At 36.6% G+C, this 26,303-nt stretch overlaps 3 protein-coding genes across 10 annotated transcripts in view; 1 reads left to right on the top strand and 2 right to left on the bottom strand.

The window, feature by feature from the left end:
• The window catches only part of LOC127847672 (E3 ubiquitin-protein ligase TRIM33-like), a 414,404-nt gene that overhangs the window by 357,003 nt on the left and 31,098 nt on the right, over window positions 1-26,303 (top strand). The window lies entirely within an intron of this gene.
• The window catches only part of LOC127847680 (uncharacterized), a 391,129-nt gene continuing 365,200 nt past the window's right edge, over window positions 375-26,303 (bottom strand). For 2 of the 3 annotated variants that reach the window (XR_008034114.1, XR_008034116.1), the window contains one exon: window positions 376-543. The gene's annotated coding sequence lies outside the window, so the exon portion shown is untranslated. Of the gene's footprint in view, window positions 544-26,303 lie in introns of all 3 variants that reach the window. The other variant, XR_008034117.1, reaches the window with a different exon arrangement.
• LOC127847683 (uncharacterized) overlaps window positions 778-26,303 on the bottom strand; it is a 70,842-nt gene continuing 45,316 nt past the window's right edge. Inside the window, exons 2-4 of one of the 2 annotated variants that reach the window (XM_052379753.1) lie at window positions 3,493-3,641; window positions 2,836-2,924; window positions 778-1,235 (exon numbers count right to left, since the gene is read on the bottom strand). In XM_052379753.1, coding sequence (XP_052235713.1) covers window positions 1,013-1,235; window positions 2,836-2,924; window positions 3,493-3,641 — 461 coding nt within the window. In that variant the 3' untranslated portion in view covers window positions 778-1,012. The remainder of the gene's footprint in view (window positions 1,236-2,835; window positions 2,925-3,492; window positions 3,642-26,303) is intronic. The other variant, XM_052379752.1, reaches the window with a different exon arrangement.

Raw genomic sequence — 26,303 nt, 5'->3', positions numbered from 1 at the left:
CGAAAATACATTTCACGTGGTAAGTGCTGTCTCTGGTCAGCCTGTGCAGACATGCACAAACCTCCTCCCCCCCCACCAGTTTTCCCAGAATGAAGCTCATATTAACAAGAGAGTATTATTAGACAGCATGTTCAATGACAGTGTGTTCGTTGTACATAGAGAATACTAGGATAGCGTTGAATAGAGAGAAGTTTATGTTGCCAGGCTTAGAACCCCGAGAGCACGAGCCTTGGCAAGCCGAGCAACATAAACTTCTCTTTATTCAACGCTAATCCTAGTATTTTATTTCCCCCATCGCATTTTTACTAAACAAGAAAAATAACAAACAAACGTGACAAAAAAAAACAAAAACAAAAAAAAAGGAAAGATTGTTTATTAATGACGTCATTTGTCCGTGCACGCCACAGGTTTATTCAACAACATGGGATAGAGGCTAGTCTATAACATGGGTTGTTATACGGGTTATATGGGTTGTCAATGTCGCAGTGAAGATGGGATAAAATACATGTGTAATTTTATTTGAAAGGCGTTAATGTGTTTAACCTTTTAAATACAATTGTATTCTATATATTAAAGGTGTCTCATGTTGCTTTTGTAAAAACAATTACTAAAAATATAACTTGTAGTTCATAACATACAAGTCACAAGGCAGGTTATAAACATAAACAATGATGCCCAAGCAAGTAAAACTCACGGCCTTTTCGTTCAAAAGTCGAGCTTAAAAAAAATAGGAACAAATATTGTCACAAAGTGTTTTGAAAATACCTTAACAATTTATTACCTTATAATGCCCATCGGATTTCAAAAATGCCAAAATAGAAAAAATAATTTTCTAGTAAAGTAAAATGTCAAATCGGTCGCCATACTACTATTACACAATTGGTTGTGTACACTGTCCATGTAAAACACGAACCAACTTATTGAATTAAAATTTGTGTAGTACAAACATGCGCCTTATTAAAGACATGATTTAGTACGGTAATGAAAATTATTCACATCAATCTATCACTCATCAACTTTTTGGGTTCAACTTTGGTTTGTCAAATGCTGATTTCGAACTCGAGTCAAGTACTGGGGTTGATGAAATAATCGAGTTCATTTCCTGCTTTTCACTGAGTTCAGCTCTCTGGAACACCAAGTCTGGGTCTTCCCTGCATTCGGGGTGCTGGAATATAGTCCACTGTTGAAGGCTACCTTCCACATCGGTCTGCAGATCGAGTCGGTCCACCCGCCATCTGGAGAAATATGTATGAGACTCGCGCTGAGAAAATAGGTCTTAATGCATATGTGTATGTGTCGCCCCAGATTTGCCTTTGCAGTCAGCACAAACTAATCAGGGAAGACACTCTAAGCTTTTATTGTATTTTTGGTTTAAAGAAAACGAGAAAGTCTAGAGAATTGGATTGCAAGTCCAGAGCTCGACCAAGTTAATCAGGTTCTCCATTTGGAGTTCTGAAGTGAAAAGATAAAACTACAAGGGCTTTGATATGCTTTATAACCAAGTATCAGAACAATTTCAGAACAATGATTTCAATTATTACATTTGGTAACACATATTTTCGCAATCAAAAAAGAGAGCTTAATTTGATTTTTGCACTGCGGACCGGTATTTCTTTTAAGGTTGTTCATTAGGTAAGTTCAACAGGAATAATTGAGTTTTCTTCAGAGATAGATCAGTAAGTATGGTGTCTACATCTGACAAGTATATGCAGAAGTAATGGTAACTACATTTAAGCCAGCCTTTATAAAACCAAGAATCAGAGCAGGCCCCAAAGAAAATGTACTCATGCAAGGTAGGGTGCTCACAAAAGTATGCAAGTATCTGGTTATTGTTCTCCAACCCTCAATTACATGATGCTAGTTAGGGCAAGCAGGGCTTAATGCATGTGCATAGTGTTGTCCCAGATTAGCCTATGCAGTCTGCACAGGCTAATCAGGGACAACAATTACGCTTCTATGATATTTTTCCTTTAAAGAATGGCTCTTCTTAGTAAAATTCCAGTTGAGGCGTAAAGTGTCATGCCTGATTAGCCTGTACAGTCCCCGCAGGCTAATCTGGGATGACACTTGCACTACGTGTATTAACCTTTTCCCAATCAGCGCCAAAGTAGCGATGGCTATGCACAAACTGCATAAAACCAGAACAGCCTGCAAGTTACTCGAAGTCTGTTAAGGTTTTATGCTGTTTGCTTCTCATTAGTAACTAAGGGTTGAAAATGAAGCCTTTAAAACTTGAATATAGTAAGAAAAGTCCTTAAAACAATACTTATATAAGGGTTGAAGGGATCTTTTCACAGTTTGGTAAATTGACAAAATTGAAAAAAGTTGTTTCAGATTCGCAAATTTTCGTTTTAATTATGATATTTGTGAGGAGACAGTATTACTGAACATTTACCATAGCCCAATATAGCCATTACATGTATCTTTTGACGATTTGAAAACCTAAAAATTATAAAGTGTTGCAATGCGAAACAATTGAATAATTTGGAGAATTCTGTTGTTGTCGTTTGAATTTACAAAACTATGAAGATTGCTTATATAAGGTATAAAATACTTAATCTGCTTATACCCGGCAGAATAGCCAAGAGGGCTAATGCGTTTTTACTTCAGACTAATTCCAGGACTACGGGGGTCACTGGTACGAGCCCTGGTACTGGCTACTTTTTTTCCTTTTTTTAATTTGATTCTTGATTTTTTACTGGAGCTTTTAAGATCCAATGTATACATTTATCAATATAAAGCATTTAATGACAAACTTCAAAATATGCCAAAATCTGTGAAAAGGCCCCTTTAAATGTTTTTTTTTTGTTTGTCACGCTACGAGCTCAAACTCACTGTTGTTTGCCAGTATCTGTGTTGTCGTGCAGGGAACACCAACTGTAGACCGAGGCTGGCTTCACGGCACCTTGCACTGGCAGATAGATCTGAAAAGATAAACCTGAACATGTGTCCATGTCTAGAAATAACTGTGTAATTACGTTTTCTCTTACACAGTTGGGTTATCTAATTTTATTGGCCTAATTCACACTACATTGATATTGTCTTTCATTTTATACCTGACGATTATCAGATTGAAATACCTTTTTTGGTCTAAAATACAGAAGACCAGGGCTCGTATTCACCAACCCATTTTAAGGCTTAAGAATAAAGAATAGCCTGTGAACCAAGAAAAATACGTTCAGTGTTTGACTACATCCAGACACCCAGTGTCGTTTATGTCCTTAACAGAATAAATGAGACATAGACATTTAATGTCAAGGTTGACTAAAAACAAACACAATTTTTAAATATCCAAGTTAAAGAATATTGATTATTCTTTGATGTCTACGAATTGGTTGGCAAACACAAGCCATAATCCAAATTCTATTTCTGCTGTAAACTGATGGAGAAACTGGACTTTTCCATTTATGTAAACTTCATAATGACGTCATGATAGCATGTAAATATTCGAAGCGTTCAATAAATAGGTTTAAAGTAAACAAAACTAGATACCCTGATTTGTTTGTCTGTGCGCCTGTGGAAGGGGTTACTAGCTTGAAAGCCTCTCAATTTCACTGGAACGCCTAGAACGTCGTTCAGGTTAGGGTAACCTTGCAGCATGCGCATCGACTCCAGAGTGTACTCTGTATTCTTGTTATGATCTGAAATGCACAAGAAATACCGGTAAGTCTGGCTCTGGGAAAACTTGTCTTCATGCACGTGCTTAACGTGTCCTCTCAGATTAGCCTGAGCTGTCAGCACAGCCTTATCAGGGAATGACTTTCCACCAAAACTGGATTTTTGCGAAAAAGATACTTTTTTAATCGAAGAAAACAACAAACAAGCATAAAAGCGGATAGCTGCAAGGGCTAGTCTGGGCCAACACTTAACGCACATCATTAACCCTTTCCCACTCAGAAGCAAAGTGAAAATGGCTTTTGAAACCAGCATAAACCCAAAACAGCTAGGGAGTAACTTGCAGTCTGTTCAGGTTTTATGCTGTTTGCTGCTCATCAGTAACTAAGGGTTGGAAATGAAGCCTTTAAAACTTGAATTTAGTAAAAAAGATATTTAATTAGATTTAACTTTCTATGGGAATACACATTGTAAAGGATTAAGTCAATTTTTTCCAGAGAGCGACCCACATGTTAATCAGTATGTGAATTTTGGTAATTTTGCTTCATAATTTGTATTTTTTGCCATATGTGATCAATTAACCAAAGTGTACTTACTGTAAGAAAACCAATGATCTAACATAAAGCGAATAAACAATTGGTACTTAGGGCAAAAATATATGTTAGAAACTTCTGACTTGATTCAATTGTAGGGAAAGAATGTCCATATAGATTATTTGTGTCTTGTTCTGAGAAAATTGGGCTTAATGCATGTGTGTAAAGTGTCGTCCCAGATTAGCCTGTGAAGTCCGCACAGGCTAATCAGGGACGACACTTTCCGCTTTTCTGGTATTTTTAGTTTCAAGTAAGTCCCTCCTTGCCAAAAATCAAGTTTAGGCGGAAAGTGTCGTCCCTGATTAGCCTGTGCGGACTGCACAGTCTAATCTGGGATGACACTTTACGCACATTCAGTATGCCCAGTTTTCTCAGAACGCGGCTCATTTATGACCTATCCTTATGTGGCCAGGCGGAGGCTTGCCCTGAGAGCCCAGCCCCCAATCCAGTGAGAAAGCCGAGCCTTCACTGTTTACATTGAAAACAACAAAAGAATTGTCTGGGTTGAAGTGGGTTCCCATCATAAAAAGTGGCCACTCTAGCCCAATTGTTCAAGATATACGTGTATAAGAGGGAGTTTCTATTGTTGCTATTTTTGAACAATTAGGTTCTTCAACAACAGTGTCTTTGAATTTCAAATCCCCATAACCATTAAGCCTATATTACTTTAGGCATGGAAATAAGCCTTAATTTCAAGTATTGAAAAAAGGGACACTTGCAATTGTCTTGTACTTGAGCTGGTGACATGGTCATCTACAACTTTAAAGGTGTCAGACACACTGGGGTTGTTGCTAAGACTTCCCCTTGGCAAGTAAGTGAAGTATCAGGGCCATGCAGAAGTTAAGCAGTGATGCTTAGTTTTCCAACTACTAACTAGAATTTGTAACAATAGTTACAAAAAATACCTGCAATTGTGCATTTAGAAACATGTTGCATTATTTAGCAGTTTTTTGTTCCGCGTTTTGGAAATGGGTCCGGGTCCCTTTGGATTGGGAAAATTCATGGCGTCTCCACTAAAATTGGGAAATAAGTGTTGTTGTTGGTTTGCTAAAAAATGGTTCAACATTGAGAATAAAAGTGTTTTAGTATTACATTTGTATATTTACTAAGGTTGATCTTATATAGACTTAGTGGGAAAAAATTATACTTTTTTCCATTGGGAATGGGGCCAAATACTGGACCTGATTTTGAATGAAAAAAACACCAGTTATAGAAGGTCTAAGTTGGAAAAGGGGAATTACTTTTTAAATTTTTAAAATAGGATGTTTGCACAAATAAATTGCACATGCACAACTTAAAACATAAATAAGACAGGATGCCTAAAAATTTTAATGTTGTACATTGCCAAGTAAAGGAAAACCCCTTCGGACAAAGTGATTCCAGTAAACACTTCTTACCTTTGTTACAGGGGGTATAATAATCTGCAATGTTCATAATCAGGACATAATAGAAATTCTAAGTTGATGAAAGCATAACTTTTATAATATTCAATGTTGTGTGATAAAAATGGCACACAAAAATAGCACACACACACAACTTCATGTCATAAGAAACAATGCTTGCATGTTTGAATGCTGTGCGTTGAAGTGTAGAACGACTGTTGACAAACTGTGTGTGTAAGGATAATACAGACATGATACAGAGAGATGGACGGACATCAATATAGATTCCAATATACCCCCTTTAACTTCTAAACAGGGGGGTAGATTCCAATATACCCCCCTTTCACTTCTTAACAGGGGGAATAAACTATGGGATATATTTACACAATTATTTCTACTTTGTAACTGACTAAAAAAGGAATGGGCTAAATTTTGGAAAGACCTATTAATATGTAGATACATAACTTGCACATTTAACAGGGGGGTAGATTCCAATATACCCCCCTTTTACTTCTTAACAGGGGGTATAAACTATGGGATATATTTACACAATTATTTCTACTTTGTAACTGACTAAAAAAGGAATGGGCTAAATTTTGGAAAGACCCATTAATATGTAGATACATAACTTGTACATTAAAAATCCTTTGAATACCACATTCTGTATCAAATGTTATTATCAGTGTCGCTAAGTGGTGAAAAGTGTGCAGCCGGTCCGGGACTCGAACCCGGGACACCTCACTTACAGGGCAAATGCTCTCCCGACTGACCTAACCAGGCCGCCACACATCTTTCCGCCAACCCGGCTTAAGTTCAGTACCGTGACATAAGGATATAGCTCGCATCGGTAGATGAAATGGATTAGCATTTTTTGAACATAATTATAATATGAGGTTTTCTTTTCCAAAATTATTGGATTTCATTTTCAAAGTGTGAAGATCTGAATCATACCTTTAAAAAGTATTATATACTGTATGTATCCGAATTTATAATATAATACACAGTGCCAGGTGATATAATCTTTACAAATCTCACAAAAACGAACATTTTTTATTGATAAATAAAAATGAATAATTTAACTTCAATAATAAACAATAATGTTTCAAATGTAAAATGAGACATTAATTTGTGTATTTTTAGCATACATTTGATGAATCTACAATATTACAAACATTTCTGATATCCATACATCCCCATGGCAATCATTGCTCCAGCAGCAGATATTCCCAAGGAAAGTTGAACAAGCTGTTTTGTCACTTAGTGTAAATAACTTAACGACCTTTGAATACCATGTTGATGCCATGATTTTGTCTACTTTCAGTTTCAATTAGGAAAAACAGGTGCGCATTTTGACTGGTTGCAATTCTAAACTATATTTAGCAACTATGTATAGGATTATTCTCTAACCTGTCGGAGTAGAATACAATGTTGTTTTTTTATATAACACAAATTTTATATCAATTAAGCATTATTTAAGTTTTAGTATCAGTATTTATTATATATCTTCAATTAAAAGTAATTTTCATTGAGTTCGAAAAATAAAACATTCTCTTAGCAACAGTAGAAGCCAAATCGGCCATTTTGCCGAACCAAATGCTAAACATAAACAACTAGTTGGCAAGAATTGTGTAAATTGCACATTGAAGATTAATGTTTAACAGATAATAAAAAAATCTGGTGCATGGTGCTAAGGTTTTAACTAGGATTAACAGAGATGGCTGAAATTCAGGTACATTAATAATTTGATACTCGGCGTTCAATCACAATCGTCATTGTGCAATTTGTGGAATCGGATTTACCTGTCTATTGCTACGTTAAAAAATTATATGCTCTTATTATCGGTAACAGATGATTAAATGAAGACAATCTTTAAAATTAAACGCCACCCGCGTATAAAATTCTGCCACTTTCATTACTATATTGGTTGATCATTTTCGACATGTTACTGAATGACGTTTGACTAATTTTTTATGTAACTCGCTGAATTTGCACTTCGCTAAATAATAATGAAACTGTGTTTATTGAACATTTTGATGTCAACAGTATGGACAATTTACTTGAGCTAAATAATTAATAAAAATCTCTGCACATAAAAATCTTTCAAGTAAATTGCATTTATCAATCACATTTATTCAGGTTCTCATGATAACAGTTTTCCCAAATACTTATCATCTTTAACTTACATAACTCGAAGAATACTTTAAATATTATTAATTTAACAATTTAAATTACATATGACACTTGATAAAAAAGGTTAAGCACTTACAAATACTGTATAAACATGTTATCATTGCAACATTTAAAGAGTAGCCATATACACATTTTCAAGAATTTAATTCGTTTTCATGTTCCAAACAATAATTTACATTTCATTCTCGGGCTGAAATGAAGAATCCTGTAAAATTTCAAAACACTAGCATGCAAAATTTTGGTCACATCTATTGCTTATATCTATTAACGTATTGGCAAATATTTTCTTTGAAAAAGAGAAAGATAATATCAGTATGTCGGTCACTTGGATGGTTGGTCCTTAGTCCATATAAACAGACTCCAAGAGCCTTTGATATATTTTTCTTTGGCGGCTCTGGTCCATAATTGCACCCCTCCATAAACACAATCTGTGCAGAGATTCTGTGCACATCACTTAACAGACGTCATTCATTACCAATTAAGGAAAGCGATGAATAAACGTCATAAACACATTTACATTTACCTGCATGGTAGTCTACAGGCGTTATCCTTTGCATGCAACTTATAAAACACGATACTAGTTAATTGGATGAAAGAAAGATCTATACCACTTAGTCAGAGGTCAACTGGTTACAGAGGAGTTTTTCATTAAATTGGTTTTCACATGATACCTAGAGAAGACTGTGACCCACAATCATCAAAAATGTTTTTTTGGAATCTGGGAGGTAAGGGAGGCACCTTTTGATTTTGAGGTCACCACTTTAAACCTTGAAGTAAGAGAGGCTTGCAACATGAAATATGTTTCCATGGGATACAAGATAATTTTTTCACCCTTGATCATCCCAATTGGTATGATTGATACTGCGGATGAAAGTAAGATACATTATGGCTTTGCTTTGTGAAAAGGGGATTTTATGCATGTGTTTAAAGTGTTGTTCCAGATAAGCCTGAGCAGTCCCCACAGGCTGATCAGGGAGATACTTTCAGCGTTTATTGTATATTTTGTTTAAAGAAAGACCCTTCTTGACAAAAATCCAGTTTAGGTGGAAAGAGTCGTTCCTGATAAGTCTGTGTGGACTGGACAGGCTAATCTGGGACGACACTTTACACACATGCATTAAGCCCTGTTTTCCTAGAGCATGGCATGTATGAAATCATATCATTTTATCAAGACAACATTTAGAATTAAAATCACTAGTAAACATGATTTCCAATACATGCCCAAAATAATATATGTGTTAGAACCACCATTTAAGCTTTGTTTTTGTTTTATAGACTACAAAACGTGTCAATACTTTTAAAAGAACTGACTGAGGAGTTAGCCTTAACGTCGATGCAGTATCTCTGGACTAGCTGCATGTCGAAGGCGATGGGCTATATGTAGTAAAGGTGATTGTCCCACTCACCATTGATCAGGGCGGCGGATGAGAGAAATTACTGGGCTTTCGTCAACTTTTGAATTTGAAAAAAAGACGTGCGAATATCCTCATTTCCTGGGCTCAAATTTTTGAAATTTTCACATTTTTGTGCTACCGTACCGAGTATTCCTTGCAGAAGTATGCCCCGAAATGTTAATTTTACAAGTTGGTGTGCGTTATACATTGATACAACGCTAGTCTGACTGCTAATTTGCGATAAATTCATTGTGCAATCGTAAATAGTCATGATAGGCGCCATGCTTGTTGTTGTTGAATACTCTCTTTTCACGAGAAACCCCGGGAAAACGCGCCGTAGCCACAGTAGAATTTACTATCCACAAGAAACTCTAGATTGGTTACCTCCCCTTATCTATCGTTACTCTCTATATAGGGATCGGTACAGGCTAATTATAGTCAACGGTTATATTCAACGGGGAACCAGTTAAAAGAAACTCGTCCAGTCTGGTTCCCACCTCGCAGAGCCTGGTTCCCGCCGTCGAAATAGCGAATGCTACAGCGGGTACGACTACGAGGGGAGTTTGTGCTAATAATTTTTTCGAACACTATGATCGTGTTTTTTATGTTTGCTTAGTATGTGTGACATACAGCATGTATTTGCTGATTGTGCAAATAAACTGAAACTGCAACCATGAAATTACTCTTTCACACTGAATGCGAGTGCGGGAAACCCTTTCTTCTTCTGATACAGCACTCTTTCTCAATAGAAGAGTTTGTGCTGGTGCCTATTGGTTAAGGGGTGAACACTATACAAAGGTTTTCCAGATACGGATTACTAAATTCATGCTTGACACAGGCCCGGATCTGGAATTATTGAATACATTGATCTGGTTTGCCTTTGATAGTGCGGATTTGAGAATCTTAAACTCTCGGGACCTACGGTCCCTCTAAAATGGCCACCTGGTGACACAGAATATTCGCTTCGCGAATAACCGTCTTCGGCCTTCGGCCTCGGCAGGTGCTCAGTTGTTAGTTAGTTTAAAATGATTTCCTGTGTGCTCCTGATATTGGAAAGACATGTTTGTTGTGAGGACTCCATTAGAATACGAGTGGCTTGCGCTTGCCTTCATCAGTTGATTGGCCGTGGTGAGAAACGTGGGACGAACGTATGATTGATATTCCAATGCATTATTTTTCTCTATTTTAGTATGCTGTTGTTTTAGTATGGTGATGCTGCATTAACAAATATAAGTGTATTTGAAGTGAAAACACGAAAAATAAGCAACGATTGCGATAGACACCTATAAACTGTTAGATTCCCATAATATCGCTTTAAATAAATAAACGATTTGCAATGTTTGTTTTAGTTGCAAATAATTCAACTCACAGGCAGCTACTGACCCAAAGCATTCAAGAAGAACTAGCGCGTGTATTAGTGCATCCGTTTGAGTTACAATAGTTGGCAATAATTGGTACCCTTCAGCGATGAACTATAGTATGCCATCAATTGAAGAAGATGGGAGAAAGGCGTTTACCGGCACAAATGAATGTCGATTATCCGTATCACGTCTTTAATTTCTTCAAACATCACATCTTTTTCCACAAATGATGAAAGTCGGCAATTTTCATGCAAACGCCTACAGGCTCTTGTAACAGTTGCTGCCATTGGCTGCTTTTCTAGGTGAAAACACGGGATTGGATTGCCTGTGTTTTGTTTGGTACCCGGCAGAGATCCGAATGAAATTGAAATTAGAAATGAAAGTGAAACTTTAAGCCAAAGGCAAGCAATTATGGAAAGTAGTTCCAACATGAGTTTGTGTTGCCTGTTTAATTATTGGTAACTGAAAGGAGACATAATGTGCATAAAATGCATAAATGTATGTTAAATGCAATATGCAGTAAAATGCGAGTACTAGTTGCACCATTGGCATGCAACGTACGCCTTAGTGTCTGGGCATGCGCGTATGGTGCGTTTAGTATGTAAATTTTGGTAAAACACACAGACATATATACATACATGTACATATATCTCCTTCAGCACGTGGTGATTGTGAAAAGTAGTGCCTATTTATCAAGAGGTCTCTTTCTCTTGTACGAAAAGCCATTTCGCGATCGTCCCTTTCGTTTTGAGTCTTTTTTTACTGTATGCTAGTTCTGCAACATTTGTGCTTTCATTGGGGGCTTCGTTGAAAGATAACGTTTGGGGCGCGTTTATTGAAGTATTGTGTTTTTGTCGAAATGTCACTGCCGAAACCACGAGGGCTCTAGCATTATGGCAATTTTCTTCAAAGTTGCACGACACACATTTGTTATTACAACGTTTGGAATAAGACATTCATCTTTTACCTGATACTAGTACTAGTCTTGCACACTCTGATGTAAAGGCATGACAGGAAAAATGCCTTACACGTTGGCCGTTCCATTACGAGAGCCCTGTAGGGAATCGGGAACTAAGCGATTACTGCGTAGGAATGACATCCGATATAATCTTGACCAGCCAAGCAGCCCCAAATTATATATACAGATTGAGGCTGCCTGACTGGTTACTATTAAGACTGAGCTCCGCATACAGTTTGAGGCTGCATGGCTGGTCACTGTTATGCCGCTGGACCCGACGTGGGTTTTCTCATTTTCCCAGAGTGTAACGAGCATTTTGTCCTGTGTATCAAATCAGTGTATAATCAACGATGTTAATAGCAATCAGTGCCGGTTGCTGTTTTAAAGAACACACTGATAATGTCGTCAGAGATTCGTAACTAACGACCGCGTTGTAGAACATCGGGCCAAGATTCACCCATGGAAACCAATCGGCAAACCTATTTCGCTTTCCGAGTTATTTGAAACTCGAAACACCTGCATTAGATATGAGTCGCATAATGGGGAAAACCGGGCTTTATGCATGTGCGTAAAGCGTCGTCCGAGATTATTCTGTGCAAACCGCTCATGCATTAAGCCATGTTTTCCTTTCATGCGACCTTATTATATCTATATCTCAGCTGTCACGAAATGCTTACCAGTAAGTACTGCATCAGCACAATTCATTTGAAAGACAAAATGAGCCTCGCTATGGCAAAAAAGGGCTACGCATGTGCATGTCCTTTCAGCGCAGTGGTTGGTATACACGCTTCTCACCAAGGCGATCCGGGTTCAATTCCAGACTCATTTTTGACATAACGCGAGTAATTTAGTTTCTTTACTATAGTGTTTACGTTTTTTATAATGCAAAACTGTTTGATAGAATTAAGAACATGATATTGAAGCGATATATGCGGAATGTTATGTCCGTAACATTTGAACCATAACCTTGTTTGAAAGTAAAAAAACAAAAAAACTTTATAATTAAACAAACAGATGTTTAAATCTATATGCCTATGACCACGCTGATCACGAATTCGTTGGAATTTTTAAAATATCTAAAGCCGTTCAAACGTTATCCATTTTTTTTAAATCAATAATGAAAAAATACATATGTATTTTATAATCCAAAAAAATTTTTTTTGTTGTTTTTTAATAAAACATAAACAGTTTATAGTGTTGTTTAAAAGTTTGGGAAAAAAAGAAAAAAAAAAAGAAAAAAGTTAATAATCAAAACATATTTTGCATTAAGCACCCTTTTCATAGAACGTCCCATTTACGTGCACAATTGAAATACGCTCGCTCGCTCTTTCGTTCGCTCCATCGAAATCAAACAATAAGATAGTGAAATCTATATGAATTTGACTCGCTGAATCCGAATCCGTTGTTAATTTTCCGATATCTTGATCCGAAAAAGAATTATTGAGTTTAAATGGTAAAATTCGATAAGAATGCAGCACACTTTTAACAGAAGCTCAAAATCCAGTATACCTTAAAATCCAGTGAAATAAAACAATCAGATAGTCCAATCGATGTGATTTTGTCTACCTGAACCCGATTCCGGTGCTACTTTTCCGATATATTGAATCGTTAAAGAATTATTGATGTTAAATGGTGCCGTTCGATAAGAATGCAGCAACCTTTTAAAGTAACATTACTACTCAAAATCAACGAAAATTTCGTACACTATTTCGTAAAATAAACTTAATCAATTAAAAATCAGTGTTCCTTGTGGCAATTGCCGAAATTTCAGCGCCAGGTATGGTAAAATAGATGTCTGTAGATACCAAAATGTTCGTTTTTATTATTGTTTTGCATATTTAATTCCATTTTAATTTCCCGCAACGATATCTATTCATACGACACATGAACACTAACATGGTGTTCGTGTGTCGTATGAATAGATATATTCGCGGGAATAATGCCTTAAAAGAAAAGAATACATTTTAAATAGACGCATACTAATCACTCATTTAGTCACTCAGTCAGTCACTCACTCAATCACTCACTCCCTCACTTACAGTCAGTCACTCACTCAGTCAGTCACTCAATCACACAGTCACTCACTCAGTCCATCAGTCATTTAGTTTCTCGGATCAAGATTTTGGAATTAATTATCGGATACAGTTTGCCCTTAAATAATAGTGTAAGTTCGTTCGCACTTTTGTGTTTGAAAAGTCTTTTCGCTTAGCTCAAGGCAATATTGATAACAACAAGTGAGTGTCTGTAATATTAATACACTGATGTGTGTATTAATTTTCATATTTTCAGTATAACCATGTTGAGTGTCGAAATAATACGCTAATCTTTCTTAAAAACAATTCAATTATTCTGTCCTTAGTTATTTAATAAGGCATTCGCAGAGGATTCTCGTTACATGCCAGTCGTGATATTTTAATCTATATAAACTAATAATTGTAAAAAAATACGGTTTTAATTGAAAAAATACGGTATTTTAGAACTTTTCTTTTTTCGTCAATCGCGGTTGACGGTCCCTTTAAATGACCACCATCAGAAAACGGCGCTTCGCGTGTATCGTCCATCTCCAAACCTCAAATGTAAGGGTCACACTTTAAGTTTAAATAAAAGTTAAATGTAACCATAAACAGCTTGCCTTTTTATAATAATGGAGTTGTGGGAAAAAGGTTGCCATTATTATGCGTTGTCAGTCGCTATAAAACGTGGTCAGTCATTATAAGGCATTGTCAGTCGCTATAATACTAGTACGTGGACAGCCGTAATTAGACATTGTCAGTAGCTATAAAATGTTGTCAGTCATTATTCGGCGCTGTCAGTCGCTATAACAAGTTGTCAACCAGTATAAGGCGCTGTCAGTCGCTATAACACATTGCCAACCAGTATAAGGCGCTGTCAGTCTTTATAACACGTTGTCAACCAGTATAAGGCGCTGTCAATCGCTATAACACGTTGTCAACCAGTATAAGGCGTTGTCAGTCGCTATAACACGTTGTCAACCAGTATAAGGCGCTGTCAGTCGCTATAACACGTTGTAAACCAGTATAAAGCGCTGCCAGTCTTTATAACACGTTGTCAACCAGTATAAGGCGCTGTCAGTCGCTATAACACGTTGTCAACCAGTACAAGGCGTTGTCAGTCGCTATAACACGTTGTCAACCAGTATAAGGCGCTGTCAGTCGCTATAACACGTTGTCAACCAGTACAAGGCGTTGTCAGTCGCTTTAACACGTTGTCAACCAGTATAAGGCGTTGTCAGTCGCTATAACACGTTGTCAACCCGTAAAAGGCGCTGTCAGTCGCTATAACACGTTTTCAACCAGTATAAGGCGTTGTCAGTCGCTATTAAACGTTGTCAACCAGTATAAGGCGCTGTCAGTCGCTATAACACGTTGTCAACCAGTATAAGGCGCTGTCAGTCGCTATAACACGTTGTCAACCAGTATAAGGCGCTGTCAGTCGCTATAACACGTTGTCAACCAGTATAAGGCGCTGTCAGTCGCTATAACACGTTGTCTCGGGCGTTCCTTCAACGTTACCAAGAAAATTGCGTTTCCGCTCGAAAAATACTCCTAACTTCTATGTCGCTTCAGATGTACATGTAACTTTCATAATTGGTATGCATGTGTATATGAAAAAGGCCTTTCATTACGCACACAAATTTGCCCCCCTTGACCTTGAACTTAGGGTCCGCGTTTAGGTTTCAAAATCTGCTTTTAGGTTTCGAAAAAGCGTTTTTTGGGGGCATATGTCTTCCGATGGAGACAGCTCTTGCTATGCTCTGAGAATAGCAGTTTTTTGTCCCTAAAATGTCTAGAATTCGTTTTCGGTTGGGGGGTTTGCCCCCCTGACCCCCCTACAAGGGCCTTGCCCTGGACCTACAAAGGGGCCTAGGCGACCCCCTTGACCCCCGGCCGAATCGGTTACTACTCCAAAATAATCCTTTGTTTACAATCATAATGACAACCCTGCTTATATAGGACAACATTTTAAGCACACATGCATTAAACCCTGTTTTCCCTGAGCAAGGCTCATTTATGTTATTCATACCAGTATTTATCAGACACTGATTTCTGATGATTATTTTCATGTGCCTCAACCATGGAAATCAAATGTTCAAATAAAGTCCAAATTCTTATAAGACATTAACAAAAATCCACTAATGTAAGGTCAAACAAAAATGCCAGATTTTGTGAATCCACAAAATTTCATTTTAACAAAAATAAATGAATTAACAGTACTAGGCATGTCTGAATTGTCCATGAATGTACCACATTATACTAGTACTTCAATTCAGCGATGCTGCATCAAATAACATCTTGATGAAACTTGGTCAGTATGTTTATCTTGACAATATCTCAAACAACTTTCAATCTGGTGATGTGTTGGCTCTTTAAAAATCATTTTCAGCTTTAATGAAGTTAAATTTAATAAAACTTGTGTATTCCAGCGGGAATGGGGCAGTTACCAGCTTTCACCATGCCACTGAGCATGTCCGGAATGAATTTACCCGGAATGTCTGGGTCGTTGCCGGGTGTAACCTTGTCAGGAGCATCCTCATCAATGCCAGCAATGGGCCTCTCGGCTGTTCCTTCAACGTTACCAAAATTTTCCATGGCAGGGCCAGCCCTGATGGGTATGTAATCTTTGAAACCTCTGTCATTTGATTGTCAATATTGTCAACATTGTGTAGTAATGGCTGCACAACGGACCAAAGGCCCTCACAAAATCTCACCATGAGCATGTTGTCCTCCGGTGAGCAAATAAAAGGCGCTCACAAAATGTCACCATGAGCATTTTGTCCTCCGGTGAGCAAATAAAGGAAGGAAGTGTTGTCCCTGATAAGCGTGTGCAGACTGCTTAGGCTAATCTTGGACTACACTTTAAGCACATGCATTAAACCCGGGTTTCCCACTCAGAGGCTCTCATGTAAATTATAATTTTGTTTCCGCATTTTTAAAAGTGCAATAGCCTATAAATGTTGTTTTGCATAAACTTATGTTAACCCCATTCAAAAACACAATTTGTATGAAATCAAATTTATTTTGGAATGAGCTTGTAGATACCATTTGCATCAAAATGATGCTGGGCAGAAATTTGAAGAATTCAAAAGTGAGAACATTACAAAATGCTGGCAATAAAAATCAGGATTCTGGTTCAGTTGAACTCTCTGGTACTTATTTTCTGTTTGGTGTTTCAGGGCCTATGATTCCCACCATTTCATCAAGTCAGGGGCCACAACTCCAGGCAACAAAAGGGGCACAATTCAGCTCAGTTCAAGGGACATCACTCTCAGCGAACCCAGTTTTAGCACCCCAAACTTCAGAACCAATTATTGCAACTAAAACAAATTCAACAGAGGCTGCGCCGGCAACATAATTTTGAAACACTTAGAATTTAGATTAATTTAATCATCAATATAAAATTATCATTTGAAGAACTATTGTATTTATAACTTTATTTTCTTCTCTTTGCGTTACTTTTCATAGAAGAAATCATAAACTTATCCATGCTATGTTTTCAATAACTAATATTTTAGATGTTCTGTTTTCAAACGGTTGTAGCAGTTATAGCAGGTGTTTATATTTAAGTCTTGTTCTGGGAGAATTGGGCTAAATGCATGTGTCTTAAGAGTTTCTTTCCTGATTAACCTGTAGTGTCTGCACAGGCTTATCAGGGACGACACTCTCTGCCTAAACAGAATGTTCAGTTAGACATTTCTGCATTTAAGCGTTAAATTCCATAAAATCGAGAATTGTTGTCTCTGCCTATGCAGACTGTACAGGCTAATCTGGGGCAACACTATGAACATGCATTAAGCACAATTTTCCCAGAAGGAGGCCCATATGTGCAACGACGTTTGAAGTGGCAATTAAATGTCAGAAAGTGAATGTGTTTGTTGAGATAGACTGTTTAAATTTATCAACTGTATTGGTTGGACACTGTATTTATGTTTATAACGTCATTAAAACATAACCATGAGCTTTTGTTAAAGAGTTACTGCTAAATGACTTTATTGTTGTTTGTATCGAATATGTAATTTTTAGAAATGGCCGATTTATAAAGAATCAACATTATAACAGTACACCATTTCTAAAGATTTTTGTCGTGATATGGTTATGATTGTTATTAGAAAAACTATTATTTTGTTCCTGCTTTATGAAAGGCCTTCTGACAAATATCATGTACCACAGAAATATGTTATTTATGAAAATATGAACACTATTATTTCCCTGAAGATTTCAAACCAACTAATATATAAATTCACGAGGTCTGGATTTTTCTAAACTTGCGAACACACTTTAAGTTACAGTTGCAATAAATGCCCTATTGAAAACCAGGGCAAAAAAGACACAAGACAGTCTAAAAAGCAAACCAATGTGCTTCGTTGACCTTCTCATACTCAAAAGCAAAGTGAAAATGATTATATGCAACCAGTAGAAAACCAGTTGAAGCCTTTAAAGGGGCCTTTTCACAGATTTTGGCATTTTTTAACTTATTCATTAAATGCTTTATATCGATAAATGTAAACATTGGATCGTAAAAGCTCCAGGAAAAAAATCAAGAATAAAATTAAAAAAAGGAAAAGAACATTGCCCGGACCAGGTTTCGAACCAGTGACCCCTGGAGTCCTGCCAGAGTCCTGAAGTAAAAACGCTTTAGCCTACTGAGCTATTCCGCCGAGTACATATACATGAAGTATTTTATACCTTATATAAGCAATCTTCGTAGTTTCACAAAATTTAACGACAAAAACAGAACTCTCCAAATCGTTTCGCGTTGCAACGCTTTATAATTTTTAGGTTTTAAAATCGTCAAAAGATGCATATAATGGCTATATTAGACCATGGTAAATGTTCAGTATTACTGTTTCCTCACAAATATCATAACTAAAACGAAAATTTGCGAATCTGAAACAACTTTTTTCAATTTTGTCAATTTACCAAAGCGTGAAAAGATCCCTTTAAGGGACTACAAATGCGTAACAAAACGTATCTATGTGGTTAAGGGTTGAGTTTGATATTTAATGGGACTACAAATGTATCAACATGCGTATCGTAGCGGTAAAGGTTTTAAGCTGATATCTGTAAGCAGTGTTCTCTGGAAGCATGGGAAGCGAGCGATTTCACCAGTTACAAAAAATCTTGGCACATACTAATTTTCCCTCAAAATCAAAACAGCGCAAAACACGCAAGTTCTAGTTCTTAGTCACTGGTTCCTTTCAAACGTGTTATAAAGACTGACAGCGCCTTATACTAGTTGACAACGTGTTATAAAGACTGACAGCGCCTTATACTGGTTGATAACGTGTTATAGCGACTGACAGCGCCTTATACTGGTTGACAACGTGTTATAGCGACTGACAGCGCCTTATACTGGTTGACAACGTGTTATAGCGACTGACAGCGCCTTATACTGGTTGACAACTTGTTATAGCGACTGACAGCGCCTTATACTGGTTGACAACGTGTTATAGCGACTGACAGCGCCTTATACTGGTTGAAAACGTGTTATAGCGACTGACAGCGCCTTTTACTGGTTGACAACGTGTTATAAAGACTGACAGCGCCTTATACTGGTTAACAACGTGTTATAGCGACTGACAGCGCCTTATACTGGTTGACAACATGTTATAAAGACTGACAGCGCCTTATACTGGTTGACAACGTGTTATAGCGACTGTCAGCGCCTTATACTGGTTGACAACGTGTTATAGCGACTGACAGCGCCTTATACTGGTTGACAACGTGTTATGGGTACTGACAGCGCCTTATACTGGTTGACAACGTGTTATAGCGACTGACAGCGCCTTATACTGGTTGACAACGTGCTATAGCGACTGACAGCGCCTTATACTGGTTGACAACGTGTTATAGGGACTGACAGCGCCTTATACTGGTTGACACCGTGTTATAGCGACTGACAGCGCCTTATACTGGTTGACAACGTGTTAAAGCGACTGACAGCGCCTTATACTGGTTGACAACGTGTTATAGCGACTGACAACGCCTTATACTGGTTGACAACGTGTTATAGCGACTGAAAGCGCCTTATACTGGTTGACAACTTGTTATAGCGACTGACAGCGCCTTACACTGGTTGACACCGTGTTATAAAAACTGACAGCGGCTTATACTGGTTGACAACGTGTTATAAAGACTGATAGCGCCTTATACTGGTTGACAACGTGTTATAGCAACTGACAGCGCCTTATACTGGTTGACAACGTGTTATAAAAAAAACTGACATCGCCTTATACTGGTTAACAACGTGTTATAGCGACTGACAGCGCCTTATACTGGTTGACAACGTGTTATAGCGACTGACAACGCCTTATACTGGTTGACTACGTGTTATAGCGGCTGACAGCGCCTTATACTGGTTGACAACGTGTTATAACGACTGACAGCATGACTGACAATGCCTTATACTGGTTGACTACGTGTTATAGCGGCTGACAGCGCCTTATACTGGTTGACAACGTGTTATAACGACTGACAGCGCCTTATACTGGTTGACAACGTGTTATAGCGACTGACAGCGACTTATACTGGTTGACAACGTGTTAAAGCGACAAACAGCGCCTTATACTGGTTGACAACGTGTTATAGCGACTGACAGCGCCTTATACTGGTTGACAACTTGTTATAGCGACTGACAGCGCCTTATACTGGTTGACAACGTGTTATATGGACTGACAGCGCCTTATACTGGTTGACAACGTGTTATAAAGACTGATAGCGCCTTATACTGGTTGACAACGTGTTATAGCGACTGACAGCGCCTTATACTGGTTGACAACGTGCTATAGCGACTGACAGCGCCTTATACTGATTGACAACGTGTTATAGGGACTGACAGCGCCTTATACTGGTTGACACCGTGTTATAGCGAATGACAGCGCCTTATACTGGTTGACAACGTGTTATAGCGACTGACAGCGCCTTATACTGGTTGACAACGTGTTATAGCGACTGACAACGCCTTATACTGGTTGACAACGTGTAATAGCGACTGACAGCGCCTTATACTGGTTGACAACTTGTTATAGCGACTGACAGCGCCTTATACTGGATGACAACGTGTTATAAAAACTGACAGCGGCTTTTACTGGTTGACAACGTGTTATAAAGACTAATAGCGCCTTATACTGGTTGACAACGTGTTATAGCAACTGACAGCGCCTTATACTGGTTGACAACGTGTTATAGCGACTGACAACGCCTTATACTGGTTGACAACGTGTTACAGCGGCTGACAGCGCCTTATACTGGTTGACAACGTGTCATAGCGACTGACAGCGCCTTATACTGGTTGACAACGTGTTATAACGACTGACAGCGCCTTTACTGGTTGACAACGTGTTACAGCGACTGACAGCGCCTTATTCTGGTTGACAACGTGTTATAGCGACTGACAGCGCCTTATACTGGTTGACAACGTTTTATAGCGACTGTCAGCGCCTTATACTGGTTGACAACGTGTTATAGCGAATGACAGCGACTTATACTGGTTGACAACTTGTTATAGCGACTGACAGCGTCTTATACTGGTTGACGACGTGTTATCGCGACTGACAGCGGCTTATACTGGTTGACAATGTGTTATAAAGACTGATTTCGCCTTATACTGGTTGACAACGTGTTATAGCAACTGACAGCGCCTTCTCTGGATGATTTATTGTTGCCCCAAACCTTGAAAGCATGATATCACCAGAGTCAGTAATTGTATTGTATTTATTGTATTGCTCTTATGATTATTTATCATTTGAATTGTCATTTCAGTGTATTGTTTTAATCTTGACTTACACCTTGCAAATGACATGTACATGCATGACTTAAATGTTGTCATTCATGTCTAGGTCAGTAAAGTTGTGGAGAACTGTTCCATCTCTGGCCAGGGTTAGGACATTGTTCTGGTCATAATTGGTGACAAATATCTTATCACTTGACGGACTCACTGCACACTTTTTTTTACTGTAAAAGAGATTGGAATCAATGTGGTAAATTCTCTACATAATCATTATGTTCATAAAGACATATATGTAGTTTAATCTTATTCCCACCAGCTATCTTTTTTACTTAACACAGTAATATTTTTCTTACAATGAAACATGTACCAGTAGGAATTACTGATTATTTGCTGAAACCCCATGGCAAACACATCAATTACATTCTCTCAGTAAATACATGTACTCACTGACATAGTCAGAGCATTCTGGCATGATTACTATTAGTGAATTATTTAACACCAATAACAACTATTTAACAGTAGGAAAATAAGCCAAGGCATCACTTGGCAAAGGAAGGGCATTATTGTTGAGTCAATTATTTCTGGTGCAAGTATTAAGTCTATCATTTAAAAACATTATATCTGCAATACGCATATTTAAATAAACTATTGACTTTAAAATAAGTATGTATAAAGCATAATATTCCTTATAGTTATTCCAAAGATACCCAGACTTTTTGTGCTTTCCGGTGTTTTATAGAGAAATACCAGTGAATTAAAACGGATAATTTCACTGTTTCAAAAAGTGAAAATTAACAGTGAAAATGATCGATAATGTTCACTGCTTATAGTGAAATGACGTCAATTTTTTTTGACGAAATATATCTCGCTACCAATATCAATTTACAAATGAATTGTTTTAAAAGGATGGAAAACATAATTCAAAGCAATAAACTACAAAAATTCATATTGTTATGAAAAACTGGACAGTGCATGGAAATAATTGTGATATGTATTATTTTTGTGTCTTAAAATCAAATAAGTTAAAACGATATAAACTTAATTGATTGTTAATTTTGATGGTATGTCAGATCTTTGTGTATTCATGTTTGATTTAATTTTAGTGCTATCTAATCTATTTACCTGTGGAAATACCGTACGTAATACTAAATAACGAATACTGGTGTTGCTTGTGTTATTACTTCGGTTAAAATGTATAGATTTTCGTCATTATTATAAATAATTGTTAAATGAAGTTAAGTCAAATGTGATTGTCTATTCAATAATTTGTCCGATGTATTAATACGGTGTTATATGATTATAGGTGCTACCTAATTTAAGGGCAAAAGCTTTTTAAGTTTTTTTTATAACCATGTATTTTTAATAAATATATGGATATATGATTGTGTTCAAAATATGATAATTGTTGAAATAATTAAGTTATGCATCCCAAATAATCAATCTTGAAACGAGTTACATGTTCCAAGCTTAAAGATCTAGCATCTTTTTTTTTCTAGCCACAAGAATTTATAGCTGGTTCGGTGTCTGTGGTATAGTGGATGGGGTGTCTGCTAACTGGCTTAGTCACTGGGAGGTCTCTGTATTGATCCTTAAAGTGGAAGCATTCTTTAGATAACCCTAAAGACATACTATGGGGTACCATTTTGGTTGAAAGTCAAGAAGACCTACACGTTAAAAAGAGAAATGTACGTCGAAGTACAATAATTGTACGTCGACATGAATATAAAATACACTTCGAAGAATATCTTTGTACGTCAAAGTACAATTTGTACTTTGACATACATGTTTGTACTTCTACGTACACATTTTCTGAACAGCCAATCAAAACACTAATCTCTTGAGCCTCTTTTCGTTCAGATTTATTCATAATAAATGTTTAAAATCTCTTTTTAGTTGAGGACAAAATGAATAAAAATATCAGAATGGCAAAAAAACAACACATAGAAGTTTCAAGTATTTAATGCATTGAAATAGATTATATACAAATTTGAAGAAGATTCAATTGTTACCTTTTTAAAAATTAAAATTATTCAGCATATTGTGTGTATGAAATGATCATGCGGGGCGGAGTATCACGACCGTCCAGCGCATTACTGTGTAGGAAATTCCCAACGGTAACCAGTTACCAAGCATTAATGGGATAAATAATGTATTATGAACTCCCCGTTGGTCGTATTTTGTGATAACCATAACTTGCATAAGTCATAGGTTAATTCCGCCACGCCAGGTCAATAAATACGCACAATATCTATGAGTTTGCGGTCGATAGTCGCATAATTTGGTATAAATTATAATAATAATAATGTTTAATAAATACGCACAATATCTATGAGAAAGCGGTCGATAGTTACATAATTCAGTATAAATAATAATAATAATAATAAAAATGTTCAATATCAAAAATCTCTAAAAGCAACAGACGTAAGGTGTCTTCTGATTGGCTAACACTCAAGGGTCGGTGAAAATTGTACGTCGAAGTACATTTCTCGTTCTACTTAGTAGGTCTTGTAGACTTTCGACGTCATGGTACGTCATATAGACACTAAATACTGGTCCTACCCAGGAAACAGTTTGCTTCATCAAATGTCTCAATTCAATTTGACAGCTTGCTAAAGCAGTTGCATTTAGCATACAGTACACTGATTTAACATAATCAAAATCATGTGATGTGTCAAATCAATTTTGATTGACAAATTTGACAGGATTTTTTTTTAATCCAATAAGTTTTAGACTGTCAAATAACACACACTACGTATTGAAAGCCATACCTGGAGCTTTCGTCTGTATATCACTGACTTCATCAGAAGAATGATTTCTACTGTTGGGAAACGTTAACACCACTAATTGTCTTCTTATTTATTATAACTGTATAATTATGTGTAACAGCATAACAACATACTTGATTCGCAATTAAAATATTTAGTAAATACAGGTATCTTGCAAGTTTTTAATTTTCTTTCGCAAACTATTGTTAAATAGTTTAAATTTTGTCGCCACTAAAAAACTAGCCATTTTGTAGCAATTCTAAAATCACAGTCTAAACTGCATACACTTAACTCTATAGTTACAATTTGAATGCAAATATTAGAATGCATCATGTTATATCATCCATATTTTTTTATTTAAACATTCAAATAACACATAACACAGAACATATATAAAAAGGTATGTGGTATTGTGTGGAGATACAAAACACTTCACATCATTTATTTGCACATAAAATAATAGTTACAAAATGAGTAAAACTAAAACACTGTCATCAACCTACATTTCAAGAATATTTACGTGTATGGAATTACAAAGTGGTGTTATTGTATTACCTTTTACAAAATTAACATTGCTGGTTTTGTACTAGCCATAAAACATTTATCATGGATTAACAAGTAACAACCAATTTATTAATTACACAATAGAACGGAAATGATATTATTTGCATTATGCATTTACTAAACAAGCTATTTGCTACTGTTTAGAATTACACTATCTTACTAAAAATGATCACAGGTACTTAGTGCTTTTACATACTTGTGGTAAGTTTTGTATTACTAGTTTGACAATTATCGGCAGACACTTGTCGATATACAGACAAAATTTGCATGGGAACTTTCATATTTTTTCAGCATAATTGCCTTCAAATTGTTAATTTAACAACCCTTTGACATTGTTTGCACATCTGATCTTATTATACAATAGCTGATTTTTGTTTATAGATAGACATATATAGACTTTTCAAAGTTCTATCAGAGCTCCAGATAAGGTTTTGTGAAATTCTTAAATTACTACCAGATTTTCAAAAAGAATTCTTAACTCTGAAATTTTATTCTAAACGTTACTACTAAGTTTTGGAAAATAATTCTTATTTTTTCTTAATGACCTAAAAATAAATAATAATGGTTATTTTCATGCAAAAAAATCAAAATAAACATACTAGCAACTTTATTTATACGAGTTCAACAGTGTCTTTTCAGTATTATACAATTTTATTTTTCCAATACCTTCATATGGCCAAACTGTGTTTAGATTGTATGCCTTAGATGAATTTTTACATATTTCACATTTAAAACGGGTCTCCCCTTCAATCTTTTCAACAATTAGCCACGGGACTTGTCCCTTCCACTCGTTCAATGTTTTTTTTGTGTTAAAGTTTGGACCCGTCGTGTCCCGTTTTTGTTTAGCTTTTCCGACTGTGTCGGCAACTGAACATACAACATCGTATAAGATCTTTTCTATTATGTCTTTCCAAACATTTACCTTCGGCTCACTTTGCGTATTATATGTTAAAAGCGTGTTTTTGGACGCTTTGCAGTTTTTCAGGACGCTCTCTGGGCGCCGCCATTGTTTTTGACAGATAGACTGTCTACGCCGCTTTTATTGGAGAAAATGCGCTTTGTTAAACAAACCTGATAACCATTCTATATAAGCATCGCGAAGATCTTTAATACGCGAAAAGAACTCAATAAAAATCGATACGAACCGATGTAAAAATAATATTCGTAACTTGATTTTGTAATTCTTAATGGTATAATTAAAATAAATACGTAACGGACTTGAAAATAATTCGTAATTACGAAAATACGACCCTTATCTGGAGCTCTGTTCTATAAAAGTTCACACATGTTCCATCCAAGTAAACAAACAGAACCAATAAAAGTCACCACAGATAATAACTGTGTGTATAGCTTGGAAATTTGATTGTTCATGAATCCCTCTTTTGTTGATTTCTGTAAACCAAAACTGTCAGTTTTGCTGGATAGAATGGCTTGTATGATGCCCAGCTCTTGCCTTCGCAGAACAGCTTCTAAAAACGGAAAACCAACAAATATCTTAAAATTTGGTCAATAATGGCATTAATGTAGACAATTTATAAATGTCTTGTTTTTTGTTGATTTCGAATCTGGAAGATTTTTTTACGTAAGATTGTGGTACGAAAATCCAACGGTATCGGATTTTGTGGTTTTAGGCCTAAACTAATTATAGTGATATGTAACCTTTCGGGATATCGGTAAAGTGCGAGCAGACGAGGTGTAAATACGTTAAAAGTAAAAGCTAAAAGACTAAAAAGT

Source organism: Dreissena polymorpha, chromosome 10 (assembly GCF_020536995.1).
Source record: "Dreissena polymorpha isolate Duluth1 chromosome 10, UMN_Dpol_1.0, whole genome shotgun sequence".
In the NCBI taxonomy this organism is placed as follows: domain Eukaryota; kingdom Metazoa; phylum Mollusca; class Bivalvia; order Myida; family Dreissenidae; genus Dreissena; species Dreissena polymorpha.
Note: the sequence above shows the minus strand (reverse complement) of the source record. Positions and strands in the feature narration are given on the sequence as shown.